This window comes from Elephas maximus, chromosome 14 (assembly GCF_024166365.1).
Source record: "Elephas maximus indicus isolate mEleMax1 chromosome 14, mEleMax1 primary haplotype, whole genome shotgun sequence".
NCBI classification, from domain to species: domain Eukaryota; kingdom Metazoa; phylum Chordata; class Mammalia; order Proboscidea; family Elephantidae; genus Elephas; species Elephas maximus.
In genome coordinates, this window is record NC_064832.1 from 70,452,311 (window position 1) to 70,475,944 (window position 23,634).

Below are 23,634 nucleotides of genomic sequence, written 5' to 3' on the forward strand. Positions count from 1 at the left end.
CCCTGGAATCTGTAAATATGCTACCTTACATGGCAAAAGGGACTCTACAGACGTGATTAAATTAAGGATCTTGAGGTGGGGAGATTATACTGGATTACCCAGATGGACCTAATGTAATCACGAGAGTCCTTACAAATGAAAGGTGGAGACAGGAAGGTCAGAGTCAGAGAAGGAGATGTGATGAAAGAAAAGTGTCAGCATGACGCAGCATGAGAAGACTTGACAAACCATTGCTGGCTTTAAAGACGGAAAGGGGACAGGACCCAAGGAATGAGGGTAGACCCTAGAATCTAGAAAAGTCAAGGAAACATATTCTCCTCTAGAGCCTCCAGAAGGAATGCAGCCCTGCTGACACCTTCATTTTAGCTCAGTGAGACCCATTTTGGACTCTGGCTTTGAGAACTGTAAGAAAATAAACTTGTACCGTTTTAAGCCTCCAGGTAGTGGTACTTTGTTACAGCAGCTACAGGGAACTAATAGATTAAGCGAGAGTTTTTCTAAAAAGATGGACTGTGGTATCTAAAGTGGATAAGAAGGAAATTAAAGAAAGGAGATGACTGATGGATGAGGAGAAACAGAGGGGTCAATGCCAGTAATATAGAAATATATAAAGCAGTATAGATAAACGGCATTTTTAAAAATTACTTTTTTAAAAAAGAGTGGATGAAAAATAGTCCAGAAAGCGCAATAGAGGGCCAAGAGACTAACCATACCATTTTACTATTTTATATGCTCATATGAGCACGAAATGTTTATTACTCATCTTTGTATGCCAAACAGCTAGCATAATGCTTGCACATGGTCAACATACAACTGATGTTTGAGGAATAAATGAATAAATTTACTTATGACACCGTTCTCATAAGCAGTTCCCAAAAAGCAAATATAGAAATTGAGGCCACGAAAAGAAAGATGAATTACTAAGAGCACAAAGATAGTTAGAGACAGGGTTGAAAGGACAAAGACCTCAACATCCCACCTCTTACTGGATATCATATGCCACCTCTTTCAGGAGACTCATCAAATGAAATCTTAAAGGAACTTAAAAAGATGCTCAAGATTCCCATACTTTAAATTTGTACCTAGCACCAAAAAGTGGAAAGGAGACTGGAAATCTGAATGACAATGTGTTTGTTTGAGATTGATTTGTATATTAAAAATGCTCTCCAGCAGAAGTAATGAGAGATATGATGTAATGAATACATAATATTTATCTGCCCATATTTATTTTTCTTTACAGTAAACATCCCTCCCCACTGCATATGGCCAGCCCATCAGGGTACTCACCAACCAAAGTACCCTGGCCAGGTCAATCAAAAGTCCTACCTAAGACTTTCCCCCGGAACTAGCAGAAGATTCTGCTTCTTGTTCCAAGAAAATGAAGTTGGAGCTGCCAGCAGCCTTATTCTACTGTTCAACAGAAAACAGACTCTTTTGGAGAAAGTGAGCTCTTGTCATTGGAAGTGGTTAAAAAAAAAAAAAAAAAAAAAAACTAAATGAACTTTCTAGAAGAGATATCTGTATTAGGTAGCAGAACAGATCACTGATCTTTAAGGTCTCATCTAATTCAAATATCCCCTCCCCCATTTTTAGAGTGAACTTTAATCCAATTTTCACAAAGATCTATGCCAATTCAAAACTACTGCTATTCTCTTGGTGCTAGTAATATAGTAATTATCTTTTGCATCAAAAATTAGGAATTATGTCACATAAGAAGAAGAAAATCTGACTTAGGCTCCTCAGTGGTCAGATCTACACCAGCAAAAGCAAATGGAAAAATGATGCAACTGTATACTTGAATACTTAAAGCCAAAAGCATTTTTATTCCAGTTGTTCAAATTTGGCATTAAAATTTGTAATGGGTTGAATATTTTCCTAAATATATGAAATACATGGGTTGAATATTTTACTAAATTTCATGTCAACCAGGAACCTCAGAATGTGACCTTATTTGGAAATAGAGTGTTTGTAGATGTAATTAGTTAAGAATCCTGAGATGAAAGAATTCTGGATTTAGGGTGGGCCCTGAATCCAACGGCTGCTTTCCTTATAAGACAAGAAGACACAGAGACACACACATAAAAGAAGGTAATGTGAAGATGGAGGTAGAGATGGGAGTGATGTGTCTACAAGCCAAAGAACACCAAGGGCTGCTGGGAACACCAGAAGCTAGGAGAGAGGCATAGGATGATTTCTTCCTCTGAGCCTTCTTCACAAGAAACCAACACTTGATTTTTTTTTTTTAATTTCAGACTTCTGGCCTCCTGAATTGTAAGAAAATAAATTTCTGCTGTTTTAAGCCACCAAAGTTGTGGCAATTTGTTACAGCAGCCCTTGGAAACTAATACAAGGTCTCCTTTCTCTATGCTAAAGAAATGCATGGGAAAATGGAGAATGAAGCCCTTGCTCATTTGCATCTCCAACTTCCTCTTAAAGCGCTGAGTTACAGTGGCAGGAAATAAGGCCACTTTCTCTGCCAGCCTGCCTGCCCTTTGCTGGAGTCATCACCCTACATCACCAGGATCCAAATAAGTAACAACCTAAGTAGCAAGTAAACTTTTATTTTAATGTGTAGCTAAATATTAAATACATGTTTTCATAAACTAGTTTCTGCAGCTCAATTGTTCACATTTTACTTTGAAGATAAAGAACTGCTCGAACACTGAAATCTACTTCAAAATTTGGTCCCATTGAGCCATTTTTCTCAGTCATAAAATACCATAGCAGAAAAGGATAATTCTGTAATTCTGCCTCTAGTTGTTAGAGCAACAAGAATTTAAACTTCAACTATCTCTGTGGCCCTTTTCAAACCAGCCCACCCAATGCTAATACAAATGTAAACACATCTATCAGCCAACCATTAGAGGCTGAAGAAATATCTTGGGAGCTAAAATGTAAACTTTCATTTGGTTCCAAGGCTTATAAACTAAGCATCTCACTGCTACACTATGAAACTGGCAGAAGTCAACCTTTTCTCTACCAAAATAGAATAAAATTCAATTAAATTAAAATAAGCATACAAACAAGCATCTAGATTGGATAACTTCTTGGAGGCTAAAAGACATGATACTTCTGGCTCTTGAAAGTAAAAAAAAAAAAAATTATCATTCTCTCTCACACACACAAAAACACCCTAAATTGATTTGTTTAAAGGAATCTGCATCAGTGTCAAAGTAAAAATCGTGTATTATTTAAGTGATGAAATTGTAGCACTAAGCATCACAGCTTTGATCTTAATAGGCTCCTACAACTATACTTTGACTTAGACTGGAGTTGTTTGTGGGTTCTTCAAAACAAAAAACTCCCCATGCCCTTTCCCCCTCCTCTCTGGTAACCACCAATCTTCTCTTATCTGAATGGATTTACCTATTATTTTTGATGTTTCATCTAAGTAGGATCATACAATATTTGTCCTTTTGTGTCTAGCTTATTTCACTTAGAATAATGTTTTCAAGATTCATTCATGCATTAGCATGTATCAGAGTTCATTTCTCTTTAGAGCTGAATAACACTCCATTGCATGCATATAACACATTTTGTTTTATCCATTCATCTGTTGAAGGGCACTTCGCTTTCCACACCTTCTGGCTATTGAGTGATGCAGCAATGAACAGTGGTATACATGTGTCTCAGTTGCTGATTTCAGCTCTTTTGGATGCATTCCTAGAATGGAATGGCTGGGTCATACGGTATTTCTGTTTAATTTTTATTAGGAACAGCCACTGTTTTCCACAGGGGCCGCACCGTTTTACATTCCCACCTGCGACTTACGAGTGCTCAGATTTTTCCACATCCTCGCCAACACTTGTTCTGGTGTCACTGATTCTATTGTTCTTCTACTTTCTACTTCATTTGTTTCTGCTCTAACTTTTCCCTCCTTCTGGTTGCTCTAAGCTTCATTTGCTCTTCCTTTTCTAGTTCCTCAAGGTATAAAGTTAGTTTATTAATTTGGGCTCTTTGCTGCATTCCATAGGTTTTGGTATGCTGTGCTTTCAGTTTTATTTGTCTCTGACTTTGTTATGACTTCTTCGATCCACTGGAGTTTAATGTGTTTAACTCCCACATTGCTATGAAATTTTCAGTTTTCTTTCTGTTATTAATTTCTAGTTTTATTCCACTGTGGTCAGAGAATATAGTTTGTACGATTTCAATCTTTTAAATTAATGAGATTTGTTTTGTGACCTAACATATGGTCTATCTTGGTGAAAGATTCATGTTCCTTGGAGAAGAATAAGTTGTTCTATAAATGTCTGTTAGGCCCAATTGGTTTATAGTGTGTTCAGGTCCTCTATTTCCTTATTGATCTTCGGTTTGTACTCTCTACCCATTAGTAAAAGTGGTGTGCTTAAGTCTTCACTAATATCGTAAAACTGTTTATTTTTAGTTCTGTCAGTGTTTACTTCACTATTCTGTGGTTCTGCTATTAGGGGCATATATATTTATAATCACTATAACTTCTTGATTATCTGGTCCTTTTATCAACATATGTCCCTCTTTTTTGTTTCTTATGACAGTTCTTGACTTAAAGTCTGTTTTGTCTGTTAACGTAGCCATCCAGCTCTCCCTTGGTTTCTTTTTGCACAGAGTATTTTTTTTTTTCCCCAGCCTTTCACTTTGAACCTATTTGTATCTTTTGATTTAAAATGGGTCCCTTGTAGACAACACATAACGGGGTTACGTTTTCTTAACCATTTGCCAATCTGGGCCTTTTGAACGGAGAGTTCAATCCATTCACAGTTAAATTACTGATAAAGAACTTACTTCTGGCATTTTGCTATTTAATTTCTACATCTTATTATTATTATTTTTTTTTTGTCTTTTATTTTTTCTAATACTCCCCTTATCATGTGTTTGGTTGATTTTTTGTGGTGAGTCATTTTGTGCACGTATTTTTAAAGAAATTTTCTTTGTGTTTATCATGAGAAGTACCTCCACTACCCTAAATTTACAACAACCTATTTTGCACTGATACTACCTTAACTTCAATAACATACAAAAATTTTATTTGTATACTTCTTCTCCCTGCACCCTTATGTTATTGATGCCACAATTATACCTTATACATTATGTACCCAGTATCACATATTTATCATTATTATTTATACATATTTGTTTTATACCATATAAAATACAGCGAATATGGTTATATAAGCCAAAAATGCAGCAAAGCTTGCCTTTTTATCTACCCTTGGAAAAAACCTTTACTGAAAGTCTTTATTTCTTCATAGAGCTTTGAGTTACTACCTAGTATCCTCCCCTTTTAAATTAGTGGACCCCCTTTAGCATTTCTTTTAGAACAGGTCTGACATTAACAAACTCCTTCAGCTTTTGTTTATACAGAAATGTCTTAATTTCATCCTTGTTTTTGAAGGACAGTTTTGCTGGGTACATGATTCTTGGATGACTTTTTTTTTTAATATATCAGCCCAGTGCCTTCTGTACTCCATGGTTTCTGAGGAGAAGTGACAGTTTACTATTTTCCTGCTGCTTTCAAAATTCTCCTTTATCTCTGGTTTTCTACAGTTTGATAATGTATCTTCGTGTGCATCTTCTTGGGTTTCTCCTACTTTGAGTTCACTGAACTTCATGTATATACAAATTCATATCTTTCATTGAGTTTGGAAAGTTTTCAGCCGTTATTTCTTTAAATATTCTTTCTGCCCCTTTGTCTTTCTTCTCTCGTTCTGGGACTCCCATAATGCATATATTTGTCCACTTAATGGTGTCCTATAAGTCTCTTATGCTTTGTTCATTTTTCTTTAATAGTTTTTTTCTCCATTTTTCAGACTGGATTATTTCAATTGTCCTATCTTCTATTTTATTGATTCTTCAAATCTGCTGTTGAAGCTCTCTAGGGAATTTTTAATTTCAGTTACAGTTTTCAGCTCCAAATTTCTGTTTGGTTTATTTTTTGTAATTTCTACCTCTTTGTTAATATTCTCACTTTGTTCATACATTGTTACCTTGATTTTAGTTCTTTGACCCCATTTTGCTTTAGTACTTCGAGCATATTTAAAAGTTGTTTTAAAATCTGTACCTACAAGGTCCAATGTCTGGTTTTTCTCAAGGTTGGTTTCTGCGTATTCTATTTCTTTGAATGGATCATCCTTCCCTGTTTCTCTGTATTCCTTGTGATTTTTTTTGTTGTTGAAAATGGGCATTTGAGAAACATAATATGGTAATTCTAGAATTCAGGCTTTCTTCTCAATTGCAAGGATTTTTTTTTTCCTTCTCTTCCTTTATCTTTCCCTCTCTTTTTTTAATTTTGAAGGCTATGGTAATCTGCTAGCTTTGTGACTTTTCCAAAGTATTTATACAGGAACAAATGGAAGAAAGACCACTGAAAACAAAAAAACCTCTTCCAGTCTTTGCAGAATGGCTCCATACTAGGACAATCCTTAATCAGATACACACTGAGCCGGGAGATTCATCTGAGGTGGAAGCTGAGGGTTACCTCAGATATTTCTGGGCTTATATGTGGTTCTCTACCTGGGTGCCTTTAAATTTCCCAATTTCCCAAGGAAATTCTCTTCCTGGGGTTTTGACACTGTCTTTTCAATCACCTTCTTTTGTTCCAGGAGACCACAGGCTCCTCAGTTCACCTTACAATGCCTTAAGCTATGCCTGCTACTCCTCTGCACTCAGGGATCTACAAGATGGACAAGACAGGACAAGCACTTGGCTTTAGTCCGTCAGGTAGTCACCTGACTGATTCAGATAGGCAAACACCATACTTTGTTAATAAAGTGTGCTCTGCTCACTCTAGAACCAGGGGCCAGGCCAAGATTCCAAACTGGAAACACAGCTGCTGCTCTAAGATGACTGCAAAACAGGGTTGAGTGTGGTGTTCAAGCCAGTATCAAAAAAAAGAAAGTCTCAGAGTCTTCCTACAGCTCTGCAAACCTTTGCCCAACTGTTGTGACCCCCCTACTGTTCACCAAAGTTTTTATGGGCTAGTACTGTCATTTTCTGCTTGTTCTTCTGCTTTTTCTGTAGGAGGATAGGAGCTTAGAGGTTCTTATTCCACCATGTTTGTGGGCTTTTTCTAATTCAAAATATTCCACACTGCCTTTTCTTTTGCACAGTCACCAACAGACAAAAAGATAATCAGAACATAATAGATGTACCAAGAGTCTCATAAATTCACTTACTTTGTCATGTCAAAATAGCAAATGATGAACCCAAGTCCCAACTCACAAGGCAATTTTACTCAGTTTCTAGTAGATGCAGTGAGAGTGAAAAGGAAGAAGAGAAACAGATATGGTCCCCCAAGAACTAAAGATAACAACAAGAATAAATAATTTTTAGCACCCAAAAATTAACTTCCAGGCTACTGAAGTACTAACCTAAAAATGAAACAAAAAGTAAAATCCAAATAATAAGCGGCTTTTAAAAGATTACTTTATTAAAAAAACTTTGAAGTTTGGGCTAAAACAGGCAATGAAAATATACATACATATAGATATTTTGTTTCTTTTGTTTAACTTGAAATAAAAAGCATGCCTCTAGCATTTAGTAATCTGTTAGGCATTCCTTCTGTATTTAATGTAATTTCAGAATCACTTATTAATCCATATCGTTTCTGTACAAAAGAGCAAAAAATCAAAATAAGCCCATTTCATTCATTTTTATTTTTGCGTTTGTCAATAAGATTGGTTTTCCAAGACAGGGTCACTATTTAAAAGTCAAAATTTACTTATGCATCTCCTAAGCCACATTATACTTTAGCACACAGAAATGGAAGAGTTTGCTAATTATACTCACATGTTCTTAACCTTAGTATTTTTATTTAAATTACTGTATGAAAAAGTCCTTATTCCCTATATATTGTGAGCAGCTTTACCTTGCTTCTTGTCTTCACTTTTGATTTACTCTTCTGTTTTCTTTTCAATTTCTTCTTATTTGAAATTTTCTTATTCCTAAAAATGAAAAAAAAAAAAAACTCGCATTAGGATATATAAAGTTATTAAAAATAGCTATTTCCAAAGTAGATATTTAAATTTTTCTCCCACAAACTTTTTTTCTATAGAACAATACACTCTAGGGGTACACATAAGATACTAACATGTAAAGTACCTGCTGAAAAGATAATACTAGACAAACTAAGAAATGCATATTGAATGATAATGAATTATAAAAATTGCGTTCTGCAAATACTTCTATAAAATTAAAAAAATAAAAGACATCAAATGAAGAAGCCTATTTTTTTTTAAACTTTATTCAACAGTGGGAATGCTAATAAATATGAGTTATGTTCTTTTCCTGGGGATGGGAGGGACTGCTCTTTGTAGTAGTGAGGGCTACAGTGCAAAAAGGCTCAAGAGTATATTTTTTACTAAATTAATACAGAAAAACCCCCAACTCATGCACTTTACAAGCCAGCATTCAGCTTTCCACTACCTCAGAGCCCTAAAACTGAGTTATTCTTTAAGCAAAACTTGAAGTCTCTGAATGACTTGGAGAAAGAGAGAAAAATACATGGTAAAGAATGAGAATTATAGTGGGAGAAACAAGTGACAAGGAAAATATTTTATTTTCATTTCATTTTATATTTTTTATGTTTACTTGCTGAGATGCGCACTGAAACGTATTAAAGATATAAAATGAAAATGACAGTTCTTGTCTTCAAGAAGCTGAGGGACTTCAATGGAAAGCACAGTTTAATGATGCAGCAAGAGTATAAAACCAAAAAACCAAACCCATTGCTGTCAAGTCAATTCTGACACATAGTGATCCTAAAGGACAGAGCAGAACTGCCCCATAAGGTTTCCAAGGAGTGGCTGGCGGATTTGAACTGCCAAGTTTTTGGTTAGCAGATAAGCTATTAACCATTGTGCCGCAAGAGTACATTACTACAATAATAAACACAAAAGGTAATGAGGTCCCTGTATAAAATCACAGCAGTGATGGTAAGAAAAAAAGAAAGAGACAACACCGACCTTTTGGTTAGCAGCTGGACTCTTAACCATTGTGCTGCAGGAGTATATTACCAGAATAATAAAGACAAAAGGTAACAAGGTCCCAGTATAAATCACAGTGGTGTTGATTTTAAAAAAAGACCACAAAGCAAGCAAACAACAACAAAAAATAAACAGAAGAAATGCTAGATATTGCAGAAGTTACATCCTTAAATCTTGATGACTAATTTGAAGGAAGCAAAGATAAAGAAATATATCTAGGTCACTTGGAGGTCAGAGATGTCACTGCCAAAATAAAGAAGTCAGGAGGAAGAGTTGGTCTGGAAAGGGGAAAAAAAAAAGTAACATTTTGAAGATGTTTGAGTTCAAGATGCTAAAATATCAACAAAATAGACATGAGCGACAAGCACATGAATGTTTTATCCTTGACACTTCCTTCAGCTTCGCTCTTCAAAATGATCACTAAATCCTTTCAATTATATTTTGTAAAAAGTTCTTGAATCTGTCCACACCCTCTCTACTGCTGCTATGTTAATAATCTACGTTACCACCGCCTCTTGCCTGGGCCAGTGCAAAAGCTTCTTACCACATTCTTACACATCCACCTTTGTCCTCTTTCAATCTATTCTTCACAAAGAAACAAGTCAAATTTTTAAAACACAAATCTGAGTGGGTAATTGCCCCACTTAAGACCCTTAGTATCTTCTAATTTCTCTTAAGATAAACTACAAGTCCATTAACTTGGTTGAAAGATCATCCACTAAGATCTGACCCCTGCCAATCTCTTCCGCCTCATTTTGCATCTCCCTCCAATTTGCTCACCATACTCAAGCCACAAGGACACTCTTTCAGTTGTTGACCCTACTAAGCTCCTTAGGGGTCTTCACAAAGGTTTTCTCTCTGGCTGGAATGCTCTCCACGTCTTCTGCTAACCACCACTCATCTCTGAGGTCCCACCATAAGTGTCACTTACTCCAAAATGTCTTCCTAATCCCCAGGCTGGGTTAGTTTTTCACACTCATTCCATTTTATAGTTTTGTTTCACTGCATAATCTACAATTAGGTATGGGATTATTTGTTCAACGTATCACTTCATCAACAAGCTGCAGGCTTCAACAGTGCAGAAGTTATGCCTGTCTTGTTCACTGCTCTAGCCTCTTTGCTCAGCAAAGTGCCTGGAACATAGTATTCAACAGTATTTTGAGAGAAAAAGAAAGTGAAAGTAAAGGAGAGAGGAAGGAGAGAAAAAAAAGGAAGTTCAGAGCTATAGCTACATGTCTCGATTAGAGGATAAAACAACCAGAGAACCAAGGACAGATCCATAGATCCACCAATGCATTTACAGAATTAAAAAAATAAAAGAAGTTTCCATCAAGTTGATCCCAACTCACGGCAACCCCATGTGTGTCGGAGTGGAACTGTGCTCCACAGCGTCTTCAATGGCTGACTTTTTAGAAGTACATCATCAGCCTTATTCCGAGATACCTCTGGGTAGACTTGAACCTCCAACCTTTCATTTAGCCACTGAGAGTGTTAACTGTTTGCACCACCCAGCAAGTACATTTAAAGAATGCTTAGCCGCAAATGTCCAGTAAGTAACTATCAACGGGATTGGTTTATATAGATTTTGGTGCAAAAGGGATAATATAAACAATGTATGTGAATAAGATTTCATCAAGATAGTATGGTACAAAAGTAAAGAAAAACAGTAATTAACAGTGTCAAATGCTACATACACATGCACAGAAATACCTGTTTACAGAATCTATTCAACTATGAACATCCTGAGAGTATGAAGAATGTCTATGTCAACTTTGTACTTTCAGCACCTGTATGAGTATCTGACAAATCATGGATGCTCAAGAAATGTTAGATGAACAAATGAATGAAAAGCAATGAGTATTTTTCATGCATGGTTCAGAAAACTAACATTCCTTTATATCAAAGTTTATTTGAGGGAAGATCAATCATTTGGGCAACAAGAATATGTATTTGCTAAAATGTTGGCCCCTTTTATAGAATTTAAAAAGCATTAAGGTTAATTCGAAACCAATCTTCAGAGAAACAAGACGTAAATCCTAATTCCGTGGATTTCCTAGAGCCAAGGTACCAATGACTAAAAGTTTCATAATTATAGCTGAATGGTTTTGTCTGTTTGTTTAATAGACTGTTTGTTTTAAGTTCAAGTAGGTTTATACACATTCCTAAAACACTTCTTTATATGCATGCCGGCAGTTAATTGGTTATTACAAGTTTTTAAAGACACAGTGATTCCTGAATAAAGACTGGCTCAAGAACCAGCTTTCCCCAAATTTCCCCAAATAAATTTTACTATGTTTTTTGTTGATTTTGCTTGTTTTAGAGGTAAAAAGCTGTCAAAAAAGCCAGTAATTAGATGAAAATTATATGAAGAAAATACATATTCAACACAGAAAATAAAAATGCTATTTATTAGTAATATAACATCTCATCATATGATTGAATTTGAGAACTAAGTTTAAATAAGGTTCATGATATCTGATGATGAATAGATAACATAAAAGAGAAACTGTAGAAACCAGTTTTACACAATTAACTTTATAATTTCTAATGATTTGGGGTTTTATATCCTGAATCAACAGAAGCTTAATGAAGAATGTCTGGACTTGATCCTATAAGATCTGAAAGAATTATGGTCAATAATGAAAGACAAATGGCTATAAACATACCTTAAATATCTATTTTAAAATATCTACTTAAGGAAACATAGTCAAGATGGTAGGCTAGTCACATGGACTAAGCAACAAAGACCCAAAAAAAACAAGTAAAACAGAGACAGACATCAGCCCTGGAACCCTGAACCTTAAATGAAGGGATAAAGTACTAGATCAGAAGTCACTGAGAAGGAACTGATAGAAAACAGTGATCTAGTAGAAATACGGAGTGGAGGTTCCCAGCCAATCGGCATGACACAGCATGGCCATCTTGGAATAAAGCCAACAGCCCCACATAAAGAATGTAGAAAAGTACCTTCATGGAATTCACTGATAAAATCTTTCAAACGATATCAATCTAAGAATAACTCTTCCAGGGAATATAAAAAGAGAGAATACTTTCCAACTCATTTTATGAGACCAGAAAAATCTGAAAAGAATATTCCAAAATAAGACCAATACAGCCCATGAATATAAACGTGAAAACAGTACCAGCCAAAAAGTGAAAACAACCCAAATGTACATCAATGGATGAATAGACAAACAAAATGTGGTATATTCATAAAAAACCAAAAACCCATTGCTGTCGAGTTGATGCCAACTCATAGCAACCCTATAGGACACAACAGAACTTCTCCATAGGGTTTCCAAGGCTGTAAATCTTTACAAAAGCAGACTGTCACACCTTTCACCTGTGGGGTGGCTTGTGGGTTCAAATCATCAACCTTTTTGTTAAGCAGCTAAGTGCTTTAACCTCTGTGCCACCAGGGCTCCTTTATATTTATACAATGGAATGTTACTTAGCCATAAAAAGGAATTCATTACTGATACATGCTACAACATGGATGAACCTTGAAAACATTATGGAAATTAAAGAAACAAAGGCCATAAAAGACACAAAAGGCTGTAAATTATGTAATTCTATTTATATGAAATGTCCACAACAAGCAAATCCATAGACACAGGAAGCAGATTTCTTTTGGGGGTGATAAAAATGCTCTAGTTGCACAATTTTATGAATATACCAAAACCCAATGAATTGTATACTTTAAATAGGTAAATACTATGGTACATCAATTATATCTCAATTTTAAAAACTGTACAAGAAAAAAAAGCCATTGATCTAGACAAAAATTTTCAATGTCCCGAAACATATAACAAGGATAATATATAACCATCAAGTAGGGTTGATTCTTGAAATGCAAATTTCAATCAGTCTAACTCAACATAATAACAGAATAAACGAGGGAAAAAAACATACAATCATTTCAATAAAAGCAGCAAAAGTATTTTATAAAACTCAACCACCATTCCAATTGAAACTCTTCAATAAACTAGGTACAGAAGGGAACTCCCTTCATCAAATGAAGATTATCTACAAAAAACCTACAGCTAACATTATACTCAATGATGAAAAATCATACACCTCCCCTCAGTATGGGGAAAAAACAAAGATTTACACTATCACCACTTCTATTCAACACTGTATTGGAGGTCAATAAGCCAAGCAAAGAAATAAAAGTCATAATGGTTGAAAAATAAAAAGTAAACTGCTTTGATTTGTAAATAATGTAACTGTATTCCTAGAAAATGCAATATAATCTACAATAAGGGAAACCCTGGTGGCGTAGTGGTTAAGTGCTAAAGCTAACCAAGAGGTTGGCAGTTCAAATCCGCCAGGGGCTCCTTAGAAACTCTAGGGGGCAATCTACAATAAAGAATTAACAAATGAAATATCAAGGTCACTGCATGGAAGACCAATTTTTAAAAATCAACTGATTAATAAAACACCTTATATAAATGGAAGCTTTTCTACAGAAGTCCGACTCATTCTCCTGTGCAATTAATGTAATGATACTACATTACTGTATTCAAGGGTCACTGAATAAATTAGGGAGGAATAATGGTTTGATTACCAAGTAGAAAACTTTTATTTGCTTAACCTAAATTAGTAATAAGAAAAAGAGACTTTAACAGTTTAAATAGATCTAGGGGGGAAAAGCAAGCAGATTTGCTATACATAGCTTCAGTCTCTTAAACTCTTTTCGAAGTCTTTGTATCAGGGGGACTGTAAATAAAGCCACATTGGCAGTGGGCAGAGCAGCAGAAAATGGAAAAGAGGTACAATGAGGGTAAAATACGAGGAAAAGAAGTTTCTAAAAAGTTGTGGCTATAGGCCATGCCTCATGCAGATTTACACTCTGGGCACACATAGCCTAGGTGAGCCAGGAAAACACAAGCCATGAAGCAGCTGCAAAACTTTCTGAAGACAACCTATTCATTCCAGGCCTCAGAGAACTGCTACAAAGAATTGTTCAAGGGCAATGAATTCTAGCAAATATACATGCACACAAAGATACAAGGCATCATGAGTGAAAACTAGCAGAATTAGACAACAGAGAGAAGACCAAACAGACTCTGTTGTTGTTAGGTGCTGTCAAGTCAGTTCTGACTCATAGCGACCCCATGCACAACAGAACAAAACACTGCCCGGCCCTGAGCCATCCTCACAATTGTTGCTATGCTTGAGCCCACTGTTGCAGCCACTACGTCAGTCCATTTCACTGAGGGTCTTCCCCTTTTTCGCTGACCCTCTAAAACAGACTTTAGATGGAGAAATTTTGAGACAGATTATAAAGCAACTATGCTTACCAAGCTTAAAGAAATAAAAGACTAGCTTTAAAACAGGGATCAAAGACCATAACAAATTTGAAAAAGAAATCAAACTTCTTGATATGAAAAACATAATACCTGAAACTAAAGATTCAAAAGATGGGTTTACAGCATATGAGACACATCTGCATAGAAAATTTGAGCTCTAGAAAACAGACCGGGGAAAAAAAATTTAGAAGGCAGCACAGAAAGACTGAAAATATGTCCTTGAGACCTTTTCCAAATCCCAAACCTCCTCTTCAACTCCTTCTCCCATCCCAAAAGAGATAATGGCCCCATCCAAGTATACCCTTACTCTCATACACTGGATCCTATCTCATTTACCATCCTTGAGATTTGGCTCAATCACTGATCCAAACCAATCACTGATACCCTCTCATTATTCACTCTTTAATCTTTTTTCTACGGTTTCTAACCATAGAAGCCTATTGGCCTCCTCCAATTGCGGGTGTGGTGGGGGGGAAAGCTTAAATAATTCTCTATTCCTCTTCCTAAATTTCTTGGGGGAAAAAATAGTCTTTATTGTCTTAAACTTTCTCAACTCCTTACTATCAAACTCCTACAAGTCTATGAGACATCTGAATACTACAAACTTTCTTGTTGCCAGTTCAGCTCCATCTTCGGTCTTTCATCCTTCACATTCTTCTGATTACTATCAAACAGAGCCTACTTTTTTAAATACTATCTCCCTCCTGGCTTCTAGAACAAAGCTTATCTTAAGTTCTCCTACCTTTGATGATGGTTCCTTCTCTGTCTTCTTCCATGGCTCCTTTTTCTTCCTTTTCCTATCCCTTAAATGTGAGTTATCTATTCAGATCCTACGTTCATTTCTATTTTGGTGACTTACAAGCCTTGTTTCCAAAAAGCTCTAGCAACCTTAACAATAATGGCCTTTGAGAACACAACAGAAGGCTAGTCAAGGGCCGGCTGTGAATAAAGACACATCCGCCATGAAAAGCTACAAATTTTTGTAGTCACTTCAAAATCCTACACCCACCCACCTAACTCAGAGTGGATAATCTAACCCCTTCATTCTAATGGGTTAATTTAGCTGCTTAACTGCTAAAAATGGGATACCATTATAAATATATTCTTTCCTTTGAGCCACATTGAAATAAATCTTTAACCTGGGCCTTATTCTGTTAGTTATCACCATTCTTTCTCTCCCTCTTTTTTCCTCCCATTTTTCCTGCTCTTTACCCTCAGCTGACTAGGTTAAGAGTACAGAATTCAGAAAAAAACTGCCCTAGTTTTTTTTTTTTTAGTTCAAATGTAGACTCTGCCATTCACTAGATCTGGTATCTTGGAAAAGTTACTTAAATTCTCTGCGCCTCAGTTTTCTCACCTGTAAAACAGACTTATAAAGTACTTAGAGTTATGCCTGGTATTTAGTCAGTGCTAAACAAATTTTAATAAATTTTACTCAAGTGTTGGTCTTGGTTTGAACTTCTCCTGAAGTAGACCTTGATTTGAGTACTCAAGTAAAAGTAGTTGTTTTGGGAAATGATTAAAAGCAAAAAATCAGTCAAGGAAAACAGAAATGAGATAGGGAAAGGAAGGAAGTTAAGAAAGGGTGTCAATAACCATGAGGGGCAATGAGAGCTTGATCATACTAAAGAACTCTAGGAGGTGGTGTAGAACATGGCTCAGAGTTATCCCAATGAGAGCTAGATCATACTAAAGAACTCTAGGAGATGGTGTAGAACAGGGCTCAGAGTTACCCCAGGTGAAGTGTCGGAAAAACGAGGTATTTATCTACCAACTCCCCATCCATCACTAGTTAAAAGCTTTTCTGAGGGTATTAACTTATCTAGCATCTCTGGCCTGCCCTTCACACAGACAAAGTATGTCTCCATGGCCAGAAAACAAGTTCTCAGGAAGAAAGTCATAGAGGAATGCCAAAGGAATGTGACAAGGACACTAGGACACTAAGAACATCTGCTACAGTGTCTCTTATCCAAAAGATAAAGTAGTTCTTTGTCTCTTTCCTCTAGCTACCACATTCTTTCTTTGTGTTCAAACACTAATTTCTAAAAACTCTACGCCACTGTCCATCTAACCTCAATGCACTCTCCCACTGAAATACGACTTCTCCCTCCCTTCCGGAAAAAAGGTGCAGGTAAGTGGGTATTAGGTTATTGTATCTCTTAGGGCCAACGTCAAGATCCTGTCTCAGACTTCTGTTTAACTGGCCTGCAGAAAAAGAGGCAGTTGAACAGGTAGAGTGTGTTCATGACTGAAGCTTCGAATATAGTGAACATAATGTGCTTGAGACAGAAATAACAGAATCCTAGTAAAAGACTTTTCAAAATATGGGTCCAGAGCTCCAGGGAGAGGTCTTAGGTACACACCACTGACTAGGAAGTCAAATGCAATTAAGTGATATTTTAAATTATATGACTGAGATAAACAAAGAAGAAAATTTAGAAGGAAGGATGGCAAGAACGGACTCTTGAGAAACTAGCTTGTCCTCCTTTCCTATCTAGATGAACAGTGTTATTTTTTTCTGTACTTGAAATCGTCATTTTATATACCAGAAATACTTCTTAAATCCAACCTGTTCCCATTGCCTTTTCTCGGACTTTATCATCACTTGTCAAAACTACTATAACTGCCTTTGTAAAGTAACCCTGATTGGAGAGTTTCACTTTTTCATTCATTCTCTACAATGCTGCCAGAGATATTTTTACAAACTGAAAAGTTTAATTCTACCACTATACCGCCTAAAAACCTATGATTCTACACTGTTCTCAGATTAAAGCAATACATGAATACGGACATCAAATTGACTACATCTGTGGAAAGAGACAATGGAAAAGCTCAATATCATTAGTCAGAACAAGGCCAAGGGCCGACTACGGAACAGACCATCAATTGCTCATATGCAAGTTCAAGCTGAAACTGAAGAAAATCAGAGCAAGTATACGAGAGCCAAAATATGACCTTGAGTATATCCCATCTGAACTTAGAGACCATCTCAAGAATAGATTTGATGCACTGAACACTAGTGATTGCAGACCAGACAAGTGGTGGAATGACATCAAGGACATCATCCAGGAAAAAAGCAAGAGGTCACTGTAAAGACAGAAGAAAGAAAAGACCAAGATGGATGTCAGAGGAGACTCTGAAACTTGCTCTTGAGCATCGAGCAGCTAAAGCAAAAGGAAGAATTGATGAAGTAAAAGAACTGAACAGAAGATTTCAAAGGGCCTCTCGAGAAGACAAAGTAAAGTATTATAATGACATGTGCAAAGAGCTGGAGATGGAAAACCGAAAGGGAAGAACACACTTGGCGTTTCTCAAGCTGAAAGAACTGAAGAAAAATTCAAGCCTCGAGTTGCAGTAGTGAAGGGTTCCATGGGGAAAATATTAAATGATGCAGGAAGCATCAAAAGAAGATGGAAGGAATACAGAGTCATTACACCAAAAAGAATTAGTCGATATTCAACCATTTCAAGAGGTGGCATATAATCAGGAACCAATGGTACTGAAGGAAGAAGTCCAAGCTGCTCTGAAGGCATTGGCAAAAAACAAGGCTCCAGGAATTGAATATCAATTGCAATGTTTCAACAAACAGATGCAGCGCTGGAGGTGCTCACTCGTCTATGCCAAGAAATACAGAAGACAGCTTCCTGGCCAACTGACTAGAACAGATCCATATTTATGCCTATTCCTGAATGTGGAAATTATAGAACAGTATCATTAATATCACACACAACCAAAATTTTGCTGAAGATCATTCAAATACGGCTGCAGCAGTATATCAACAGGGAACTGCCAGAAATTCAGGCCGGTTTCAAAAGAGGACATGGAACCAAGGATATCATTGCTGATGTCAGACAGATCCCTGGCTGAAAGCAGAGAATACCACAAAGATGTTTACCTGTGTTTTATTGACTGTGCAAAGGCATTCGACTGTGCAGATCCTAACAAACTATGGATAATACTGCAAAGAATGGGAATTCCAGAACACTTAATTGTGCTCATGAGGAACCTTTACATAGATCAAGAGGCAGTTGTTCAGACAGAACAAGGGGATACTGATTGGTTTAAAGTCAGGAAAGGTGTGCGTCAGGGTTGTATTCTTTCACCATACCTATTTAATCTGTATGCTGAACAAATAATACAAGAAGCTGGACTTATATGAAGAAGAACGGGGCATCAGGATTGGAGGAGGACTCATTAACAACCTGCGTCATGCAGATGACACAACCTTGCTTGCTGAAAGTGAAGAGGACTTGAAGCACTTACTAATGAAGATCAAAGATCACACAGCCTTCAGTATGGATTACACCTCAACATAAAGAAAACAAAAATCCTCACAACTGGACCACTGAGCAACATCACGATAAACGGAAAAAAGACTGAAGTTGTCAAGGATTTCATTTTACTTGGATTCACAATCAACAGCCATGGAAGCAGCAGTCAAGAAATCAAAAGACGCGTTGCACTGGGCAAATCTGCTGCAAAGGACCTCTTCAAAGGGTTGAAGAGCAAAGATGTCACCCTGAAGACTAAGGTGCACCTGACCCCAGCCATGGTATTTTCAATCACATCATATACATATGAAAGCTGGACAATGAATAAGAAAGAATAAAGAAGAGTTGACACCTCTGAATTGTGGTGTTGGAGAAGAATATTGAATATACCATGGACTGCCGAAAGAATGAACAAATCTGTCTTGGAAGAAGTGCGGCCAGAATGCTCCTTAGAGGCAAGGATGGCGAGACTGCATCTTACATACTTTGGACATGTTGTCAGGAGGGATTAGTCCCTGGAGAAGGACATCATGCTTGGCAGAGTACACAGTCAGCAGAAAAGAGGAAGATCCTCAACAAGGTGGATTGACACAGTGGCTGCAATAATGAGCTCAAGCATAACAACGATTGTAAGGATGGCTCAGGACCGGGCAGTGTTTCTTTCTGTTGTGCATAGGGTCGCTATGAGTCGGAACCGAGTCAATGGCACCTAACAACAACAACATATCCCTCTAGTTTCATCCTCAACCCCTCATTCTCATTCATCCAGCTCCCCGCACTTTAGATACTGCCAATATTTGTGTTTTTTTTTTTCTTCTTAAATCCCTTAAATTAACAACACAGCTCCAGCAACAATTACCATCTACCTTTGCTGTTTTTGGCTTCCAAGGAGTCGATTTGACTCATAGGTGGCAGTTCAAGTCTGCCAGGTGCTCCTTGGAAACTCTATAGGGCAGTTCTACTCTGTCCTATAGGGTCACTATGAGTCGGAATCGACTCGATGGCACTGGGTTCTGGGAGTGACACTACATGACAGAGTTGAACTGCCCCAAAGCGTTTCCTAGGCTGTAATCTTTGTGGGAGCAGATGGCAAGGTCTCTTCTCCCATGGAGCCTCTGGTGGGTTCAAACTGCCAATCTTTCAGTTAGCAGCTGAGCACTAACAATTAAGCTCCAGGGCTTCTTACCATTTACCTTAAAAAAAACCAAAGCCATTGCCATCGAGTCAATTCTGACTCATAGTGACCATATAGAGCAAAGTACGGCTGCCCTGTAAGGTTTCCAAGGAATGGCTGGTGGATTGGAACTGCCAACCTTTCAGTTAGCAGCCAAGCACTTAAAAACTGAGTCACTAGGGCTTCTTAGGGGTAGGCGAAATCTATTTTAGGGGTGGGCAAAATCTGGTCTGTTTCCACTTATTGTAAATAATGTTCACGAGCACATTCATCTGTTTACATATTGTCTATGATTGCTTTCAAGCTATAAAAACAGAACTGAATAATTATAACAGAGATCATAGGCCTGCAAGGCCTAAAATATTTACTATCCGAACCTTCACAGAATATGTTTGCTGACCTTTCACTGTGGGACAATACGAAACATCTCATATGTGTATAGCTGGATTCCCAGAAGGAAATAAAAGAGAGACTGGGTCTGAAATAATATTTGAGAAAATAAAGGCCAAAATTTGCCAAATTAAACAAAAATTAATATCCTGCAGATTCAAGAGCTCAATGAACATTAAAAAAGATAAACATGCCCACGGATGCACGCCATGCACACACACATATTTAGGCACACCATTGTTAAACTGCTAAAAATCAAAGCTAAAGGTAAAAATCTTAAAATAGCCAAGGTGGAAGTCTTGGTTCTGGTATGGTAGCATAAGTCCAAGTACAACCTATCTCTCCTGCTGTTTACATTTAAAAACCTTAGATAAAATAGGAAAAAAAAAAAAAAAAAAAGAGAGAGAGGATAAAGAAAATTACCGAAGGACTGTGAAAAGCAAACAACAGCAGATTGTGGAAAGGAGTTAAAATTTGGAAAACAGACCCACAAGAGAGTAAGTTTCCCAGTTTGGTTATTTTTTTCTCATGCCTCTAACAAGTGTGCTTGAAGGACAGGAAACAATCACCAACAGAGCAACAACCTAGGAAGCTGAAACTTCAAGAGAAATCCTATCTTTCTGACCAGAAAACTAGGAAAAGTAAAGGAAGGAGATGAAGGAAGGGATCCCCTAATTCCGCCAATAAACTCATATAAGTCTTGGGCTTAGTCTGGAGCTTATTATGTATGGGACAGGCCATTTCAACCACCGTCGACAGTGTGGACCTAAGTGGGCTGATAGTCTGCTAAATGAATAAATAAATAAATAAATAAACATTCTCCAAAGAATTATAATAGAGCACAGACTGTACAAAATAGAACATTCACAATGTCCAAGAAACAATCCAAAATTCTCACAAGTAACAAGAAAATGTGATCAATTTCAAGGGAAAGAAAATCGACAGAAGCCAATGGTGAGATGATCCAGATGTTGCCATTATCCAACAATGACTTGAAAGCATTTGTTATAAATAAAAAAAAACCAAACTTGTTGCCATCGAGTCGATTCCAACTCATAGTGACCCTACAGGACAGAGTATAACTGTCGCATAGAATTTCCAAGGAACGCCTGGTGGATTTGAACTGCTGACCTTTTGAGTAGCAGCCGAGGCATTTAACCACTACTCCACCAGGGTTTCCATTGTTACAAATATGCTCCATCAAATAAATACAAACACGCTTGAAATGAATGGAAATGAAGTTGTCAACTAGTAGTACAAATTTAAATTTTAAAATTGAACAATACATTATCTGATATGAAAAATTCACTGGGTGGGCTCAATAGGAGAATGGGGACGACAGAGAAAAGAGTCTGTGAATTTGAAATGAATCATAAAAATTACCCAATCTGACAAACAGAAAAAAGACTAGTAGTTGAGAATCTGTGGGACAATCTCAAAAGTTTTATTATAATTGTCATGGGAGATCAAGAAGGACAAAAGAAAAAATTGGAGTAGAATATCTGAAGAAACAATAGCAGAAGAAATACCTTAAATTTAGTGAAAGACACAAACTGAAGGATCCAAGGAGATCGTCAGCATTCTCCAAGGAGAAGAAACTCAAAGAAAGCAATGTGTAGACATATCGAACCAGAGAATAACAACAACAAAAATCTTGAAAGCAGCTAGAAAAAAATTCTACATTTCATAGAGGAGAATAAGATTCAACTTATCAAAGATTTCTCATCAGAAACCACAGAGATGAAAAGGCAGAACACATCATTAAAGGAAACAAGTGCCTACTCAGAATGTTGTATCCACTGAAAATATCTTTCAGGATGAAAGCAAAATAAAGGCATTCTCAGATGAAGAAAAACAAAAATAATTTATCCCCAGCACCCTTCTCTACAAGAAATGCTAAAGTAACTACTTCAGACTAAAGAACAATGTTGTATTTTCAGGAATAAAGAAAGAGCAGCAGAAATGTTAAATGTATAGATACAGAAAAAAAGATTTTTTTTCCCCTTAAGTTCTTTAAAATACGTATGCATTTGACAGCAAGAAATATCATATAGTGAGGTTTTCAAAGTATTTAGATGTAATACATAGGTCAATTATAACAGGGTCAGTGGGGGGAGAGGAAGAGAGTCTGCATGGCTGCAAGGTTTACCTCTTTTAAGTGAAGCAGTACAATTGGTAACTCTAAGTACAGTGTATACTGCTATTCCTAGCACATTAAAAAATTAATACAAAGAGATATAGCCAAAAAACAGAATATGTAAATTTAAATGGAACACTAAAAAAAAAAAAATCCAAAATAAAATAGGCAAAGGGGGAAAAAAAAACAAAGAGGGATGTAGAAGACAATAAAATAATAGACCTAAAGCCAACCATATCAATAATTACATGCATATTAATTATCTAAACACTCCAATTAAAAGACAGATTGACAATGGATTTCAAAAAAAAAAAAAAAGCCGAACCTGATACATGCAGTCCATGACAGAAGTTTTAAATATAAAAATACAGATAAGTCAAACGTAAATAGGTGGAAAAAAGTACATCATGCAAACAGTAAGCATAAGCAGGCTAAAGAGGCTATTTTAATTCCATATAAACGAAATTCAAGGCAAAAAGTATTACTGGAGAATACTGAAATAAAAGACTAATTCATCAGGATATTTTAACGTCTATAAATGTACATGCACCTAATGGCAGAGACTCAAAATACATGAAGCAAAAATTGACAAAATTAAAGGGAAAAGACAATTTCTACAATTAGATCATGCTATTTCTAATACCCCTCTCTCGGTAACTGATAGAACTAGACAAAAAAATGAATACGTACATACAGGATGCAAACAACACAATCAACCAACATTAACTAGTTGATATTTAAAGAACTCTACAACCTAAAATGGCAAAACACACATTCTTCTCAAGTGTACATGGTACCACTCACCAAGAAAGACCATATCCTGAGTGACAGGACACATCTCAAAAAAAAAAAACTGTAAAAGGTCAAAATCATACAAAGTGTATATTAGAAAGTAACAGCAATATGATACGTAACAAAACAACTATCTAGAAATTAAAAAAAAAATTCTAAACAATCTGTGGGCAAAGATGAAATCAGCTATTTAATGGCTAATAAAACAACGCTATATACAATCTTTTATTATCCTTCTAATAGCTGGAGGTTCTGTAGTAATAATCCCTTTTTCATTCTATATATTGGGGCTTTTGTTCTTTTTTTCTTTTGATCAGTCTAGCAAGAACTCTGCCAATTTTGTTCATAAATTCAAGAATAATTTTGGCTTTGTTAATTTTTCTCTATCATCTATTTTACTGACTACCATCTCATCATGTACAATCTGAGTCAGAATCAACTCGATGGCAATGGGTTTGGTTTTTGGTGTGGTTTATGCACAATTTTATATCAAAAATTTCAGTAACTTAGATGAAACAGACACATTTCTCATAAAAAGAAAAGAACAAGTTACCAAAATTGACACAAGAAAAAACAGAAAATCTGAATATCCTTGTAT

The 23,634-nt window shown here is 36.4% G+C and overlaps 1 protein-coding gene across 8 annotated transcripts in view; it reads right to left on the bottom strand.

Moving 5' to 3' along the window:
• MYCBP2 (MYC binding protein 2) overlaps window positions 1-23,634 on the bottom strand; it is a 287,568-nt gene that overhangs the window by 248,364 nt on the left and 15,570 nt on the right. For all 8 annotated transcript variants that reach the window (XM_049853287.1, XM_049853282.1, XM_049853285.1 and 5 more), the window contains exon 2: window positions 7,844-7,919. In XM_049853287.1, the coding sequence (XP_049709244.1) occupies window positions 7,844-7,919 (76 nt within the window). The remainder of the gene's footprint in view (window positions 1-7,843; window positions 7,920-23,634) is intronic.